Here is an 18,312-nt window from a genome sequence, read left to right as displayed (position 1 = left end):
GAGGTGGTTGCATTGACAGCACATGCAGGGCTGGCAGAAGTGAGGTGAGGTTGGAAGGGCTTTGGGCAACCTGGTCTAGTGGAAGGTGTCCTGGCCCATGGCAGAGGGTTGGAACCAGATGAGCTTTAAGGCCCCTTCCAACCCAAACCATTCTGTGATGTTATGATTCCCTCTCTTCAAAGGCACAGTGCTGCTCCTCCACTGGGCACAGGAGCCAGGCACACCTCAGTGTGGTGGCACATCTCCACTAACATTTCAGTCCTCCATACTGTCACCCTGAGACACTAAAGTCTTATCTTCTGGATTTGCTGTTGCATTTCCTTCTTCCTCGTGTCCATCCACTGGTTTTAAGAAGAGGAGCAGCTTCAGAAGAGCAGTTTCCTCTTTCTTGGGAGGAACAGCAAACGCCACACCTTGTGGTGCCAGTCCAGCATTCCTCCCCAGGTACACACTAACGAGAAGCGGTGCTAAATTAACTCTTTAAACACCAGGCATTTCCCGGTTCTAACCAACGCTTGCGAAACTGGCTTGTTGCTGTATTTAATCACCAGCAAGCAGGCAACTGCCCTCGGCAGCTCCCACTTGAGGCGGCACCGAGCAGCAGCAAAAGGAGGAGGAGAAGGCTCCTCCTCCCCTAGGTCCCACATCCCTGCCGCTGCCAGGAGCCGCCTCCTCACTCTCCGCGGCACCGCCCCGTACCCCGTGACGGTCCCGCCCCGGCGGTAACAGCGGGAGCCGTGGTCCCGCTGGGCGCGGAGGAGCCATGGGCTCGGCGGCAGAGCTGCTGCTGCTGCCGACACCGCCACAGCCGCTCGGGGACTGCGAGCGGGAAGCGCTGGCAGCGCCCGCTCGGCACCGGAGGCGCCAGGAGGAGCAGGTGAGGGGTCCGGGGGGGCGGGCAGCGGCTGCAGGCAGCATCGGGTGCCCCCGCCGTTCGGCGAGGTGGAACCGTGGACGCGTTTTGACTCACCCGTAGCATCGCGGTTGAGCGGGGCTTATGCAACCCGGCTGCGTGGGGCTGCCCCCGCGGGATGCTAGAGCATATCCCCACCCCCGCCGTGTACCCGCCTGACCCTCGTTCTTCCCGCCGAGACGCATAATCCGCGTGGGAGAGGATGGAAGCAGATCCTACAGTCATAGAGGACCAGGCTGGAAGGGACATCGGGGGATCATCTGGTCCAACGTTTATGGAGAAAGCATGAGCTGGGCTAGATGTCCCAGTACCATGTCCAGCCGAATCTCAGAAGTGTCCAGTGTTGGGGAATCCACTGCTTCCCTGGAGAGATTATTCCAGTGGTTGGTTGTTTTCATTGTGAAAAAAATTAACTCTTGGGTCCAGCTGGATTCTCCAGGGCTGTAACTTGTGCCCATTACCCCTTATCTTTTCCCTGTGACTCCTTGTAAAAGGGAGTCCCCGTCTTCTTTGTAGTCACCCTTTAAATACTGGAACATGATGATAAGGTCTCCCCTGAGCCTTCTTTTCTCCAGATGTACAAGGGCGGTCCCTGCACAGCAGTCGCGTGGGAATATCTCACTGGCAATCTTTAGGGTGCTGTTGCCATCCTCTGATAGTTCAGCTCTCAGTCTTTCTTTTAAAGACTTAAATATATCAAGCTTTCAATTGTTTTCTTGCTTCTGGAACTGAATATTGTCATTGGAGAAACATATCCACACATTCTTTGATTTGTCTGCATTCTTCAGGGTATGCATTCTTGTGGCCTGGTGGATGGAAGTGGCCTTTTGCTTAGGAAATGAAAAAAGCTGTGTACACTTCCCTATTGTTAATTGTAAATGGCTTGCCAGGCACTCTTTGTTTCTCAGACAGCATTGTCCTGGTGCTTAGATAAAGGCAGAGTTCTTAATGCACCTTTATTAATGTTTCATATACAGAAAAACAGAGCACAACCTTTTTCATATTCAGTACTTACATGTGAGGATCCACCGCAAATGCCATGAGCGGTTAAGAGAAATGCTATAGCACTGATAGTTGCACAGGGGCAGACAGAGCTCCTAGAGTACATACCAAAGTAATTTCCAGATAGTTTTGTTCAATTTCTGAATAATTTCTGTTGAAAAATCTCATAAGATGGTCGTGACTGCACTCAACCATAAGTCAGCCCTTCCACAGATAGAATAGTTTCATATTTAAAAGCATCTGATAGTACCTGCCAGATTTTACAGCCAGAAGTGGGCCACTGCTGGAAGACACTGGTACTTGAGAATTGTTAACCACTTATGTAAGTCAGTGCATCTTCCTTGTCCCTTTCTGTAGAAAAATAGGGCAGAGCAGGGCACGTACCTGAATGCCAAGTAAGGTGGGATGCGCTGAGAGGTGCAGCAGTTCCCCTCTCTGTGTCCACAAGCCCTCCTGTGGGATATAGCAGGAGGAGAGTCAGAAACACACTCTGGCTGCTGTCTTCCCTGAAAAGGAAGGTTTAAAAGTTGCATCAGATCATGTCAGATGTTACTGCTGCCAAACTGGTTGTAACTCCACACTGAGGAGGGAGCTCCCTGCAGGTTACCACTGCCTCCCTGTTAGTGATAGGTGTGTAATTGTGGTTCCAGAGGATGGTGCATGCTGAAGAACTGCTTTCCAATGTCGCCTAAACACATCTTTAAATGAAGTTGGTAAAGCTACTGCTAGGGTGGCTGCAGGGATGCTTGCCTGAGAAGCTCTCTTCCCACTATTCTCAGGCACAGGTAGTGATTGTGGCTGGTAGTGATTGGAGTGTAATGTTAAGATAGCAAGGCAAAAAATTTATATAGGCCATTAGGAAGAAAGAGAAGATCCTTCCTGTTTACTGGAAACATTTCACTGTCGTAGCATGGGTTTTTTGCATACTGAGGGTGCCAGCAGGAGTATCAGTTGGCTTTATTTACTATACATAGAGAATGTGAATATTTTATCAAATAACAGTAAAAATAATCATAATTTGATAAATAAGAGTATTTTAGTTTTCTGTTTAGGGAGGACTAAAGCTAGGTGAGGAGTTAGTGGTATGTGCACAAGCTGCAGACTTTGACAGAAGGTCCCAGATTGTCCTTTCAAAGAGCAGAAAGACACCTTGATTTGAAAGGGCTCCTGGTTCATCAAGCCTCGGTTTCACCTGCCCTTTCTGCTCTCATGGAGGGGCTGTTGCTGAACCCTGCCGTTCCAGCAGGCAGGAATCCTGTTTCCAGGCTGGGTCCTTACCTGGAGTCCCTCATGGAGGCCTAGCATTGTCTTGGTGTTTGCTGAGGGTGTTTACACTCTTAACGCAACCACTGGTCCTCAGCCTGTGTTTTCCTGCTTCATGTTCTCTCATGAAGTATAAATGTGTGTGCCAGCTTAGTGCTATGTGCTATGCAAAAGAAATAAATTGGTCAGAATCTGCTTTGACCATGGTGTAAATTCTTAATTCTCTCAGCTGATGTAAAGTAAAGCCTGAATGACAGCAAATCCTTTGGCCTTTTTTTGAGAGGGCTTTTTTATGAGGATCTGGAGCCTGTAACCTGGGTGTGATTCGTTTTTTTTCCCAGTTTCCTCCAAAATAAACTGAATTTGAGATCACACCTAGTAACACAATGCTAAAAGAAAACCTTCCTGACAAGTAGGACCTAAATAATAATATATACACCCTTCAGTGTTTGTTGTTTTTAAAGATAGTACTCTATAGGAAAGAAATCTGTTTATTTAGTGCCAAACCCTCTGGCTTTTGTCTTGTATTGAAGTTCATTATTACATCAGCAAGGACAATGCTTAATGAAATTACTGACAGGTACACTTTTAAAAGAATAGAAGGATAGGTTACTAAATGTTATATGTAACCTTAGGAATTGCAGTGGACTGTAGAATTGTGTAATTCAGTGATTAGATTTAAAAGCTGAACTGGTTGATCATGTGATTAATATCTTTTGTAGGTTTGCATGCAAAAAGATAATAATTATGTTTACTTTAGTCTTTGAAGCATCACAGAACCTGGGTGGTTTCTTTCACCTACATTGCACTGCTGTTGTTCACAAGTGGTATGTGAATACAACAGAAGACTCAGCTGCTTCTGAAGCCATAGGAGGAGGTTGCTGCTTCACCCTGAGAGCTCACAGTTTATTCCTACCTGTTGGTAGTTACTGGTCAGGTGCACAAGTTGTCCTGTGTTTTCAATATTGCGAGAGTTAAGGACCACAAATCTCCTTCCCTAGCCCACTTTCTAAAATAGGTTAGCCTTTGTCATACTGCTACATTCTAAATCTCATCAACACCTATAAATTAAACTGAAATAAGAAGAGAAAGGTGACATGCAGGTGAGTGTGTAATAATAAAAGGTGACAGCAAAGTCCTGCATTGACAGCAGGACATAAGGTGGTGTTAGCAAGAGACACAACTTTGAAGCCAGGCTTTGTTACAGCAAACGGGGCTCCTGAAAGCCATGCCACCGTGGCTGTCTTCTGTACTGAAAATTGTCTTTCTGGGCAGTAATGGGTTTTAATCATTTGTAATCCAAATGGAAGGCGATGGCATAATTCCCAGTTGCTTCAGTGAGGCCAGGATCTCCACCTAATGCTAGTTTAGGATGCATAGCTGTCAGATAGCACTTCAGATTCTAAACTAAAACCAATGCTTCTCCTAGAAAATATCTAAATCACAGAATGGTTTGTGTTGAAAGGGACTTTAAAGATCATCTAGTTCCAAAAATTCAGAGTTGATATGCAATGCAAGTATTCACGAGTAGATAAATCAGCTTAGACAATCACATTTTAACCTGCCTTTGTAACCCTTTGGGATGTTTTATTATTATTTTGAACAGTGTTTTATCTCTCTAAGTAAGTGGAGTATTTTATCTAATAATAGATGGCTTTACGTTTAGAGGAGCAATTATAAAAAGTCCTTGGTGTTTCCCTTTGGGAATTATGTTGAAGAGGTATGAGTGATTTCAACTAAGTTCAGCTGTTGAGATTTTTTTAATAAGTTTCCAACATCACTAGTATTTCTCCAGCATGAAAAGAACGAGCAGAAACAAAACTAGAGGATGATATCCTTGTGGCATCCTTCATGTGTTTTACTGTTCATTGGAATATAGGACAGATGTGTGCTCTGTTGCCTGGAATGCCATCATTTTGGTCGTAATTCAATAGAGGCCAAGAATGTTTTCAAGTAAACTTGTATGTATGGGAACTGTGGTGCCCAAGGCTAGAAACCTATTTCTAATTTATTCCAAGCCCAGATAATCTGAAAATTGTAGGCTTCTCCTGCTTGCAGTTGCTGGGATTTGTTTCCAAACCAAAAATAGTAATACCTGAGAGGAAAGGCTTAATCCCAAATTTGTTCTGGCTCTACAAATAATTTAATTCTGCAGACATTCATAGCTACAAAATAATACGTGATAATAACTTTCTAAACAGCATTAATGGGGTTTCTGAACCTTAGAAGGATTTGAAGAAAACAAACAAAAGAAATACCCAAAGGCAAGCCCTTCAAACATACCTGTAGCACCTACAGTAAGCAGGATAGCATGCTCTGCTTGAATAATGTGAATATCCCGTTTTCTTAAAGAAAAAAGTATTCTGGAGAGAGACATGAACAGAAGTTTTTCTCTTTAAAAGGCAAAACAAACTAACAGCTGATGCTTTTCAGCAAGCCAGTGCATTGATACCACACTGGATGTACAGTGGATTGCAAGCCTTTTGCTGGGTCTAGCTGACCGGTTGTAGTGTGGGAACTTTGATGAACAAAATCCTATGGAAATGAAGTATTGCAGGTGTAAGGAAAAGATGGATTAGAAGTTGGGTTTGGTCTGGTCTCTATGTAAAATGGCAACATGGATGGGAACAAGTTGCAGGGACATTAGTAGGAGCAAAAGGGACAGTCTAAACACCAGGGAGAGAAGCAGATCTTAACATGGGGCAGGGAGATTTCCTCTCCTGTGCTGGGTTCTTGTCTGTGACACTTTCTCATCTCAAACTGTATTAATGGGGAAGTTTACTCCTGAAATTACAGGACTCAACCACAGTCTATTGAGAGAAATCTCTATTGCTCTTGAAGCCTTCTCTGCCTTCCACAGAGTTCAGTATCTGCACAAGTTCAGTATCTGGAAAAGCCTTTTTACCTCCTCAACGCAAAACCACTACTGGTATTTAAAAGTTTGATCCAGCAACTGTTGATCTAAACTTGAGTTGCAGTAAAAGCTGACTAAGGGAATCCAGTGCAGTTGCTTTTTGTATGATGTTGTTGCTTGTTTCTATAGAAACATCTTGTTTCTGTTTTACTAATGTGTCTAGATTCTTGCTGTGGAATGAAGGTTAACCCAATCGTCATTTTGCAATATTTTTTTTTAATTTTTTTTTTATTTATTTAAAATTCCTCTAAATATGACACTTCCGTTGGCAGCAGTTGTAAAGTACTTTAGGTATTAAGAATTTGGCTAGTTTTCTTACATTTGCTTTTTTCTTCCAGAGGAACAAGTAAACTTAGTTTTTCTCTGTGTTGTTTTTCATTTGGAAGTGAGGCTTTTTCTCCCTCATTTTCTAATCTATTCATCTTTTCATATTTAAAGATTAGATTAAATCAGATTAAAAATAGCCTAGAGAAATGAACCTGTTTGTTGCTTTTTTCCTGCAGACAGTTGAAATTAATCTTGTTTTAATAATCCGTCTCTTGGCTGACTATCAAGATATTTTCACTGTTTACGTTCACAAGGTCAAATACTAATTGTTAGTTTCATGCTAGCAAAGGATTGTGAGGGGATAACGATCTCTTCCTGCTATAGTAGGAAAGGAGGAAAATCGGAAACATTTCCAATAAAATCATTTGCTGTTCTTGGGCAAATTTCACTTTCTTTTAGGTAAACATATGAAACATTTTTAAGCCTGAGAAGGCAGGGTGAAATCCTGGTTGCGTGGCAGATGTTACTAGTAATGAAACTGCCTACTTTGCATATGTGGAGGAGCAGGAGGCAGAAAGTCTGCACCCAGCCAACTCATGCATCCCAGGGTTTTGTGCTGGTACCCTGCTATGGGGCAAGACTGTGGTTGCCAGAAAGAGGAGGCCACAGCCTAGGAACTTGCTGTTTGCTGTTAATCTCCAAAGCCTATCCATGGCAGTAGGCAGAGTGGTCAGCAGGTTGAGTACTCTCAGGATGGGGCAATTCATTCCTCTGGGATTTACAGTGCTGGCTGCCTAACTATCAGATATCTGTAGCTGTATGTTGACTGGTACGTGTCCCTGTCTGCACCCAGCAAAAGTTGGTCTCTTATTTTGGAGAGGAGGGAACTTGTGGTTTCTTCCATCCTGCTCTCCGTCATCTGCTCACTTTCTTCTCATATTTTTCTGTAAAACAGATTGAGCTTGAAGTATTTTCAGTTTTGGTTTGTATCCTCTAAAAAGAGATGACTTTGGGAGGCTCTCTCTGCTAAATGTTAAATGTTCCAGCTTTCAAAATACAGGAGTATTTTTCAGCAATTAAGCATGTTCCTGAAGTCACATCTCTGAGGCTTTTTTGACATTTAAGTGGCTATGGGCTTCAGCTATCAGACACACCACCTGTTCCCTGGAGTAAAAATAACCACCACCAGAGTAAAATAGATAGTGAGCAGTTAAACACTGCAGAGAAGCCTTTTATTTGGGGAAAAAATGGAAGGGTGTGGGTGGGCGTGTAAATGGGAGATCCCTCATTATGCCTTGTATTTTTAACATCTCATTTGGAAGTTGTTAAACTTTCAAAAGTTTGCTGCTAAGCTCAGAAGGGGTTTGTTTTCTATCTAATGTAGAAATAATTCTTTTAAACGTGCCATCTCTTTCTTTCCTTTTTACTGTAAATGTGACCAACTGATTGGCATGTTACAAACAATTTGGAGGCACTGCCGCTTTTCTGTGTTGGAGATGATCTTTATGGATTCCTTTTTCCTGCTCTCCTCTCTCTCTGCCCTCCTTGCCCAGCAGCATTTTTTCGACTTCAAAATCACAAGCTTTTACATGGAGAGCAGTTATTTTCCCAGTCCATTGGCCTTTTCTCCTCCATTACCTGAGTTCATGTTTGTGTAATGCCCTTTTGGATAGCTGATGCAAGAGAAAAAAGAGAAACTGATAGACTTGTACTCAGCCCAGTGCTCTTGTCAGGTTGAGTGTGAGGTGGGAATTTGTCAAATTGTCTGAGCAGCAGAAGACTGTTGCATTTCTTCAATTCATTACTCATTCAGAATTGGAAGAGGAATGTTACCTGGTTTGTTTTGAAGGATCTTGTGCCTTCAGAGTAGTTGAATGGATTTTTAATTTCTTTTAACAAAACAGTGTGAATCTTTAGGGGGAACAGGTTCCTTGTGTTCCTCTGTTCTCTCCTCCCGTGGAATTTAGGCTGTTGATCTTCACCCAGTTAATTTCATTCAAGTCAGTTACCTAGATTTTTTTTTTTTTCCAAGCCTGCAAAACAATCCCAAAGTGAAAAAAACAACTCGACATCCTTAGGCTGAGTGTGGAAAACTGTGGACCAAACTGCTGCTTCAGCAGATGAAATGCCTGGAAGGCAGGACCATAATTACAGCCATTCTCACGGTTAGTGCAGTGCTGAGGTTATGGGACTGAGAATTGTAGTTGCTTTTGAGTCATTTGTGGTCCTCACAGAGAATTCATCCAGCCCACTGCTGCCTTTCCTGGTGGCCCCACAGCACCTCATTACATAGCCTTGTGTCAAAGTTTGTGATGAAGCAGGGTTGTCTTTCTTCCAGGAGGCTGGCAGGAGGCACTGGCTACAGCTGCTGGATCAGCTTGTGTTCCTTCTTTCAGGCCACTTTCTTCTTTCCAGGGATAAACACTGGCAGGGTTAGCAACCCTGAGCACACAAAGATTCACCTCCACAGAGATGTTGCAGTAGTTTGTCATGTGTGATCCGTGTGTGGCCAGCAAACCCACCACATCCAGCAAGTTTGGGGTGTCCTGAGCGTGAGCACCGGCCCCCATTGCTTGCCAAGGAAAGTGCTGCAGCAGCAGTTGGGCCCCTAAGAGAAGCTGCAGGGGCTTCCAGGGAGAGCTTGTTGGCAATCCTGTGTAAGGGCATCTAGTCCTTGTGTAAGGACATCATTGGTACTGTCCTTCAGTGAGCTGGCATTGCTGGTAGCAGAGAAATGCTACATCTGTGATGAGAGAGCATTCCATGCTCCCTTTGATTAGCTACAGGGAAATAACTTCCCAGGTATGTTGGGAATGTTCATGTCCCCTTTGGATCCATTTCTGTTCTGCATCCTCCAAGGGTTTGGCAAAGTCACTTGTGATCTGCAAATGGAACTATGTGCTCCCAGCAATTCGAGGGGAAAAGACTTTGAACTGGCTACATTAGAGTAACTAGAATAATATCCCCAGGGAAGTAGTGGATTCCCTAACACTGGACACTTCAGATTTGGCTGGACAGGGTGTTTGGAAATCTAGTCTAGTTATGGTTTGCCCATAAAGACTGGATCAGTTGATCCTTGAGGATCCTTCTAACCTGGTTATTCTATCATTCATTATACTTAGGAGGTGCAGACAGGTCAGCCTTAAACAATTGTGGAAAGTTCGGTTCTAACTTGATCCTTCTCTCCCAGAATGAAGCATATGAAACACTGCAAAGATAATTTCTTTGGGTGGGGTTGGGGGTGTATGTTCTTAGGGGATCATGGTCAAAACACACTGGGAAGAAAAAGTTCCTACTGTCAGACTGGAGTGGTGTGACCTCTGCTCATGACTCATCATGTGCTTTCCTGAATTTAGGCAGCAGTGAGTTTGAGTGAATGTGGGGGAAGTTTGCCATAAGCAAGGGCAGTCAGTGGTCACAACACTTGTTCATCCTCAACACAACACAAAAGTACATAACTGGTAAAGCCACAGACGGCCATTCATTGAGTTCAGTAGGCTGAGTTGACTTTACCTTCTCTGTTGTTTTAAAGCTAGTCCAGGAAAACAATCAGTTACATGAGAGATCTTTTTCAGAAGCACTTTTCAGAAGCTGATGCAGGAGCACCAGCTGTGCTGGAAGTGGATGGAACTTGCACTTAGTATGTCCTCTGAGATTTTCATTCTGACAAATAGGTCCCTTTCTGACATCCTGCATCTGAGAGGGCTTCTCATGGTTCTCCTTAAAGCATCCAAAGCCATTTGGCCATAACAGCTGGGTAAATTTGGTTACAAAGTTTACATATTAAATATTGTCAGAGTTTGGATCTTCAAGTTCTGCCTTTCTGCCAATAAACAGTGGGAGACTGCAGACAGCATCTTTGCTGATGAAAAACAGGCTGTCCTGAGTAGGAAGGGGAATTTTATAACACCAAACATCCAAAAAGACAAGAGAAAAATGGGTGGTTGATGGGAATCTTTTGGTACTGCAGTGGGCTTGTGGAGAACACTGTACGTACATGCTGAGCAGCAGGCCAGATCAGATGCTTCTTCTGTTCCATGTGATAGCTCTATGCTTAATTTCAAATAAATAGAAACCAAGTACAAAATGGAGTATGGAGTACTGCGTCCAGCTCTGGAGTCCTCAGCCCAGGACAGACATGGACCTGAAAAGCTGACAGAGGGTAGATTAAGATTAGACATTAGGAAGAAATTCTTCAGTGTGAGGGTGGTGAGGCACTGAACAGATTGCCCCAAGAAGTTGTGGCTGCCCCATCCTGACAATGTTCAAGGCCAGGCTGGATGGGGCTTGGAGCAGCCTGATCTAGTGGAAGGTGTCCCTGCCCATGGCAGGGAGGTTGGAACCAGATGATCTTTAAGGTCCCTTACAACCCAAACCATTCTGTGATTCTATGAAATATTTTTAAATGAAAAAAAAAAACAAAACCAAAACACTTGCACTATATGGAAGCACTTAAGGAATATAAAATGAAAAGGAAATTCAGCCAATGAAGTCATACACAGTGGTTGTACATTTGTATAAAGGAATCTGCTAGTGTGATTTGCTGTAAGTGCATTGATACCTAAAATAAAATCACATAGATGTAAAATTAATTTAAATTACAGTAAGAAGTAATTCATTACAGAAGTTGATAACATTAGGTAAGGAAACAAATGCAGTCAGCATTTCTGATACATTCTTTTTTAGCTTCATTCACACAGGGAAGCCTCTTTCTCCTTCAGAAATAATCCTGTATGTGTTTATTGCGTGTCTTTCCATCAGTTGAAGGAAGGATGGGAGAGAAGTTCAGGAGACAGTATTGCTGTTCCTCTCCTTTCAGGAGGTAATTTGGGCATGTGTCCATCTATATCCAGCTGGATCTCTGGCTGCACTTCTGCTCCCCCAGCCCCTCTGAATTTCTTCATCATGCCTATCTTTCTTTGAAAGAGGGAGGAAAGGCAAATAAACTACTACAGAGGAAGTAGACCTCTCTTATGTTCCTTCCTGCATTGTGGCAAATGAGTTCTGGGGGTGCCCCCGTGAATAGTGCGTTAGCTATGAGAACTGCTGCTGTAAAGGCCTTGAAACTGATTTCTTGGGGGCTAGTGCAGGTACAGAAATTCCCTCTGCTCCCTCTTGATACACAAAAGAAAAAATGGAAGTCATGAAGCCAAAACTGAGTTGCTGATTTTTAAAACTAGCAACTTAAAACAGGAACTTACTTTGCTTTTAACTGAAGCAGCTCTATTGGAGTAGGAGGCTGCTCAGAATAGTATCTTTCTCTTTCCACATTTTTCTTTTATGGTAGTGTCTATGTCAAGCTTCAGGCTGATTCAGCAAGATTTAGTATGAAGATAGTCTTATGGAAATGAAGAGTCAGCTGGGAACTTCTGCTTGCTGAAGAAAACCAATTTCAAAATAACACTTAGGAAAGTACTTCTGGGAAAAAAAAAGTAGTATTTGGTTCTGAAGATACGGTCTGAGATCTACTGGCACATATGAAGGACTGCATGCTAGTTTACTATCACCCTGAAAATCAGTGAGAAAACTCCCAGCTGCCAGCTTATTTAGTATTTTTTTAGCAGTCTGGAGTCTTGTAACATTACTGGTGTTTGCCCTAATGGTTCTGTTTTAGGTACACCTCTGAGGAAATGTGTTTGTCCAGCATGTGGAATATTACACAAGAGTAAAGAAAAATACACCATCTGGGTTTTACAGCTGATCATCTGTTTTCAGCTTCACTTGGTTTTGCTGAGTTGCCTGAAGCAAGACATACTCAGCCTGAATTAACTGAAGCAGACTTTGAAATCTTGGGCATTTCCATGATCATTCTGAATGGTTTTGTAAGCTCTTGAAACTGTTTAGGAGAAATAACTTGACACTTGTTTTGTAATGAAGCACACACTTGTCCTTCTCCTGTGCCTAGAGGCTTGATGTGTGTACTTGCTTTAGGAATTCATGAATCTACCCTTGTTTGAGTAGGAGAAGGTGTGATAAAGTCTTGCTTTAAAAAGCAAATAAGACCTTGAGAGCCTGAGTAAGGTGGAATTTACTCTGTGCCCTGCTCAAGAGACTGCGCAACTTTGTGCTGTTAGGTTATCAAAGCAGAATGGGGCTGCTGAGGAAATCCTGTGGCTTACAGCTGCCTCATACCATGAGAGACATTGTCAATGTGGACACATACAGTTAATCATGGTTAGCTGGGCCAGTGAGATGGAGCTTGTGGACATGTGCCTGCTGGCAGCCTCCTTGCCACTGCTGCGCTCCCTTGCTCTGTGTGAAGACTTCCAGGGCGTTAACCAAGTACCATTAATAATCCAGAGGCAAAGTGGTTTGTTTGTTTCCCCTCTCCTGGTTGCAATGGCCACTGGTTCAAAGCCTAAGTGACTTTGCTAGAGAATGCAGTGATTTCTCCTGCACACGTTAACTGTTTCTCCCAAAAGCGGTCTTTGCACCACTTCATGCTAGCTGCACTCTGATCCCCTCTGCCACCATCCCACAGGGACATGCTCCCTGTATTCTCTGCATGCGGGAAGCAAACAAATATATTTTCCCTTCCCAGCACATCCTTTTCCCTAATTGGTGTGATGGGCATAACCACTTAGGCCAATAATTTGCTTCAGTGTGCTCTTTGGGATTAGTGGGATGAGAGTTCCTGTAATAGCACTGGCTTCCTGCATGGCAAGCCCCCAGCCCTGCCGAGTCTCCAGCAGCTCGCAAGAGGCTCTGCCTTTCATGAAGAGACTAATCTTGAGGGATTAATGAGGAAACAACACTTACTGGAATTAAATAAAGCACAGTTAAAACCAAAATGTGGAAAACTAGGGGGAGAAAACAACCTGGGCCTGAGAAGTGGGCTGGAAAGAGGCAGGACAGTGGCTATCAAGGCATAACCTCCAGAAAAATTGAACACAATATTCATTACTATTTAGGCTTAGTGCACCTTTCCGTTTCTGGGATTCAGTACTGAAGATTTAGCCAAAATCTTTATGAATAAGCAAAATACCCAAGCACATGCAGCTGATGGACTGTAAGGGTTTTGTTGGTGTCTTTTTCAGTAGCATCTGTGTGCTTTACCCAGCCTTTATTTAGTCAGAAGGTTCTTCATTGTGGCATAAAGTCTAGCCTAGAAAAACAGTGTTTCTTTAGGTCTTCACTGGATTTTGTTGAGGATGGGAATGTGCTTTATTACTTGCTCTCTAATGAAGAGCCTTACACTGCTGTGGGAAAGAATTGCTGTTTCTCCAGTGAGACCATGGTGTGTAACCAGGGATGCAGAATAGCCTTCATCTTTGAAGACAAAACTGAAGATACGTGTTTGCTTTGAATCAAGGAATAGGTTAATTGCACAGAGAGTTCGCAGGCCATTTGTTGGACCTATTGATTAGCTGACTGAAGTATTGATGAGTACCTGCTGCATGTGTTTTCATTGCTACCTAACAGAAGGATTAGAAAACTCATGTTCATCATCTTGAAAGCGTGTTTGCGATGTCACACCCAAACACAAGGCAATAAGGTTTTGTGCAAAGGATCTCGGAACACTGGGGAAGGTGAAGTGAGGTTTCAAGCTCTAATCTAGTTACAACTTACATGTTGAAACAGTTGCGTGTTTTATCCAGTGATGTTTAAATGTGGCATCTTTATCTAAATATATGCTTTTGGTTTCCTATGCATTTACCCCATCATTTTGATTCTGGGAACAAGTGTAGTGCTTGTTTCCCTTCTCCTTTGCTTCTTTGTACCACCACTTTGTGTCTGTGCGGCCCTTGGGTCTGTCTTCCTTTGCCTGACTTTCATAGCTTTCTACACCAGCATTGGGATGGATGTTTGCTTCCTTCCTGGTTAAATCCAGTATTCCTCTTCCCTTCAGTTCCCTGTGCTTTGGTGCAAAATGCTTTATAGATCATGCTTAATAGTGTTGTGTCATTCTCGTGGTTCTGAAGATTTTCTGGAAATAATTTATAATAAATCTACTTCAGACAGATCTCCTTCCTGAAATTACAGGCATCATCTAATTCATTTTGGTTGACCTGACATTCACGTTGCACAGAGAGGTAATATGTATGACCTACGGGAGAGCTTTTTTTATCCCTCTAGAGTGGCATCTGGAGGGGAGATAGGCTGTCATATAATTGTAGTATGATCTCAGATGTCCCAACTTTGAACAAGTGAGTGTCATCCTTAATGTTGTACTGAAGTCACAAACTATTTAACATCTCAATTCAGAGTAACTATTGCATGGATATCTCAGTTACACTCATTCAAATAGAAACAGCTGAGACTTGTTCCGAATCACAGTAATAGGAACTGATTGTACGACTGATACTTCCTAATTTTGTCTTCTTTTTGCAGGTCCAACAAGGACAAAGAAACCACACTGCAGAACCTGTAATAGATGACTATAAAAAAATGGGGACTCTCTTTGGCGAACTAAACAAAAGCCTCATCAGAATAGGCTTCACAAGGATGTACTTTGGAGAACGGATAGTAGAACCTGTAATAATTATATTCTTCTGGGTCATGCTCTGGTTTCTTGGCCTACAAGCTCTTGGACTGGTTGCTGTTCTGTGCCTTGTCATTATTTATGTACAACAGTGAAATTTTATATATGCTGTTCACATAAGGTATTTCAACACTGTCACTGTGTCAGTGGATTTATGAGTTTAAGTGAAAGGGTGGCACATCAAAAGCTGCAATCCTTTGAATTGCATTTCATTGAAGTTTCAATGCTTGGGACGAGGAGGACTAAAACGATATATTTTAAGCAGTCAGCAGTGCCCTACTATTTCTTTGAAGGGCAAAAAATGACATGTTTGTAATATAATGGTGTCCAGCATACTGTTTTCTGCATTCTTGGGGCCTTAGTCCAAGGACTGGCTTTTTATCATTGCCCTCTCCCCCTGCAATGTTCTTGCTAGCATATTCAAAATTTCCTGCCTGGTTTTACAAGGGCACTCAATGTGAGTGTCCTGTTTCAGTGTTGTGAGGGGCTCATGTGCTGTTTGTTCCCTGAATCTGCCTAACTGGCTCATTTTTCCCTGAAAAAGTAAATCTGCACGAGGGAGGTTTGCTAACAAACAGACCTACAATGACAAATGGTCATAAGGTGAATGCAACTTCCCGACACAAAAGTATCTTTGGTTAGTATAGTTTATAACAAGCTTTCCCTTCGGAAACAAGCTATGCCAGCAAAATAGCAAAATTCTTTTATGCTAATATTAGTAGCTTCCCACAAGGCTTTAGCTGTTCAGGAGGAATCACAGTCCTGTGTTGGCCAAATGGTCTAATGTAGCTCTGCCTTGTGTTTGGAAATGTACTCTGCTCCTGCTGCTATTTTTCTTTCTTTTTTTTTTTATACTTGCTCTTTCCCCCAGCCCTCCTGCTGAAGATAAATATCTGGATAATTCATGAACTTTGTAGGTAGTTACAGCTGCAGTGTTGGAGAGCTGCCATTCCAATTGGCAGTGCTAGATAGAATATTGCCTGCTTCCTCTGGGTTGCGTGTGAAGTGTCTGAGCATCCAGACAGATATCAGACCAGATCTCTTAAAACTTCCCTGATTTGCTGCAGTGTGGACCAAACACGAGCTGGAAGCCTTGTGTACATAAACAAATCAGACCCGTTTCCTCATGCAGGGCAAGAATGTAGTTGAAGTCAGGTGGTCATTTCATGATGATTCATTTTCACACTAGACAACAAAAGGGCATATCTGTAGTTGCATGTCACAGGTAACACAAATGGGAGAATAGGATACACACATTCAAGAGCAGGTGCACAATTCACTTTGGCTCCTAGGGAGCCAGGGTAAATACTCAGTACACCAGGGGTGTACTGGGTATTTCCAAGTTGAATGTGCTCATTTAAAGAAAAACAGTAAAATGAGACGCTCTTTACTGAATAGGCTACCAATTTAATAACTTTTAGTAAGAAACCTAATTGCAAAATAGAATTCTGTGGTAGAGCAAAATTATAAATTTATACAACGTAATAGATGTGAAATGTACAGAGAACTACTTAACCTTTTGCAGTGACTTTTTTCCTAAACATTTTTATACTCACAGAGATCAACAGTAGATTAGTTGAAAATGCTTCTTATCCAGAGGCTTTTGAAGTTAAGGAGAGCTTCTCTATGGTCCCAGTCCTGCAACTGGATTCTCAAGGCTGTTTTGTGCCTACTTGGATCATGTTGGTTGCTGAGCTCTGTTTCCAGGACCTTTGGCACCAGTCCTCATGGACTTTCCTATTAGTGAAATAAGTGTGATTCAGGGCAGTGAACATGAACTTTAAAGTCTGTCTATGCCTAAATACTATCTGTAGAGGTGTCTTTCTGCTTTTGTAATGAATGAATTAGTTACATTTTGAGGAGCCTGGTCTCCTCTCCAGGTCTTCACATGAGGGGAACTGAGGCCCAGTTGTGTGTTCTGATGGCAACCTGCATTCATTGGTCCCTACTTAAATAGTTACGCTGGTGGCAGGGGAGTGTTTGACAACAGAAGATGTTCTGGATACAGGGCTTTATTACTCACAGCTGGAAGTCGCAAAGCAAACAGCAAGTACAGGCTGAACTCAGAGGCAGGAGCTCTGTACTCACAAGTGCCTAGGGATAAACTGGTTTTGTTTCAAGTCCCTTAGAAAGCAGAGCATCTGTTTACACCTTTGTATATTTGTATAGCTACAATGGTGATTTATATGTGTTCTTTCCCTAGACCCTTTTGTATAAGGGCTGTACTACAAAAGCGTCTTGTTCTTTTTCTAAAAAAAAAAAGAAAATCCTTCTTTTCTCTCCACAATCAAGTTATTGTTCAGAGGATCTCATCCAGTTCCTTTCATCCTGTAGGAAAATGTCTCTGTTATATCCTTGTTCTGGTAGTACTCTTGTGTAAAGCTACTGTGCTGTGAGATGGCATGTAGAATTTCCTTGAAGTTGTGATTTTGCTATGTATATAATGAATGGGAAACAGTGATCCCAGAGTGTGACTGACAGGTTCAGTGAGGACATTGCTTATATGCATGTAACCCTTTAGTATGTGCATAACTATGACTGTTTCACTCATGAAATCATTTCAGTTGTTCTTCTAATCTTTATGTTTGTGTACATGTACTCTAGGGAAAGGTACCTTTTGGACTGAGACTGTGTACAAGTGAATGTTTAGATGGTTTTTCTTAAGGGTAAATTGCTACATGTTGTCCTTCTATGAAATTTTTAAGTTTTAAAAATGTGAAAAAATAGCCCTAATAGAGTTAGGTTGACTGAAAATGAAATAATGTATTGCATGTAAGATACCCCTTGCCCATTTGGTTTCATACATTCCATTGTATATAAGAACTTGCACAGAATCATCGGTTGTAATTTTGTGCTATTGCTGTACTATTTCCCTGTCATTTGCATGAAAGGAAAAAAAGGGGACTGGGATATAATCAGACATAAAGAGTGAAAAATTGAGTGTGGTGAAATGATGCTTATATGTGTCATAAAAAATATGATCATAAACATGTGCCAAAACTGAGGGGGGAATGGGTGAACAGTCCTCACATTGTGTTCTTCCTTTCATTCAGATGTAGCTCCAAGGCAGAGGAAGCACCAAGCTTTCAAAGCCTATCCCTAGCTAAAAAACAGGACAATAATTTTAAAAGAAAAAGAAAAGAAAAAAAGACAACTTCACTGTTGTCTATATAGTGAAAAGTGATACTGTTATATATATTGGTATAGATGATGATTATTCTTGATAGAACCAAAAGCATCTGTGCTTGATAGAACCAAAAGCATCTGTGCTTGATAGAACCTTTATGCATCTGTGTGTAGAACTGTATGAAGGAACTGTGTCCCTTAAATCTGTGTTAAACAACAAATGATGTAATTCCAGTTGGTCCGTGTAATATATTGAAAGCTTTTTACATAACCTCTGTTTTTTAAAGGATGGACTCTTCAGTACTGTTTTGCAGCCACCAAATGCAGACGTGTTTGAACTACTGT

General features: G+C 42.3%; 1 protein-coding gene across 1 annotated transcript; it reads left to right on the top strand.

Annotated features, from left to right (window-relative positions):
• Positions 1-640: 640 nt before the first annotated feature.
• Positions 641-17,088, top strand: FAM241A (family with sequence similarity 241 member A). Its single transcript, XM_062636624.1, has 2 exons — positions 641-877; positions 14,691-17,088. Exons 1-2 carry the CDS (start codon positions 764-766, stop codon positions 14,934-14,936), a joined length of 360 nt encoding a protein of 119 aa, XP_062492608.1. The 5' UTR covers positions 641-763; the 3' UTR covers positions 14,937-17,088.
• The last annotated feature ends 1,224 nt before the right edge of the window (positions 17,089-18,312 follow it).

Source organism: Pezoporus occidentalis, unplaced genomic scaffold (genome assembly GCF_034315485.1).
Source record: "Pezoporus occidentalis ecotype Australia unplaced genomic scaffold, CSIRO_AGI_Poc_V1 ctg49, whole genome shotgun sequence".
In the NCBI taxonomy this organism is placed as follows: Eukaryota; Metazoa; Chordata; class Aves; order Psittaciformes; family Psittacidae; genus Pezoporus; species Pezoporus occidentalis.
The sequence above is the reverse complement of the archived record's forward strand: the minus strand, read 5'-3'. Positions and strand labels throughout refer to the sequence as shown.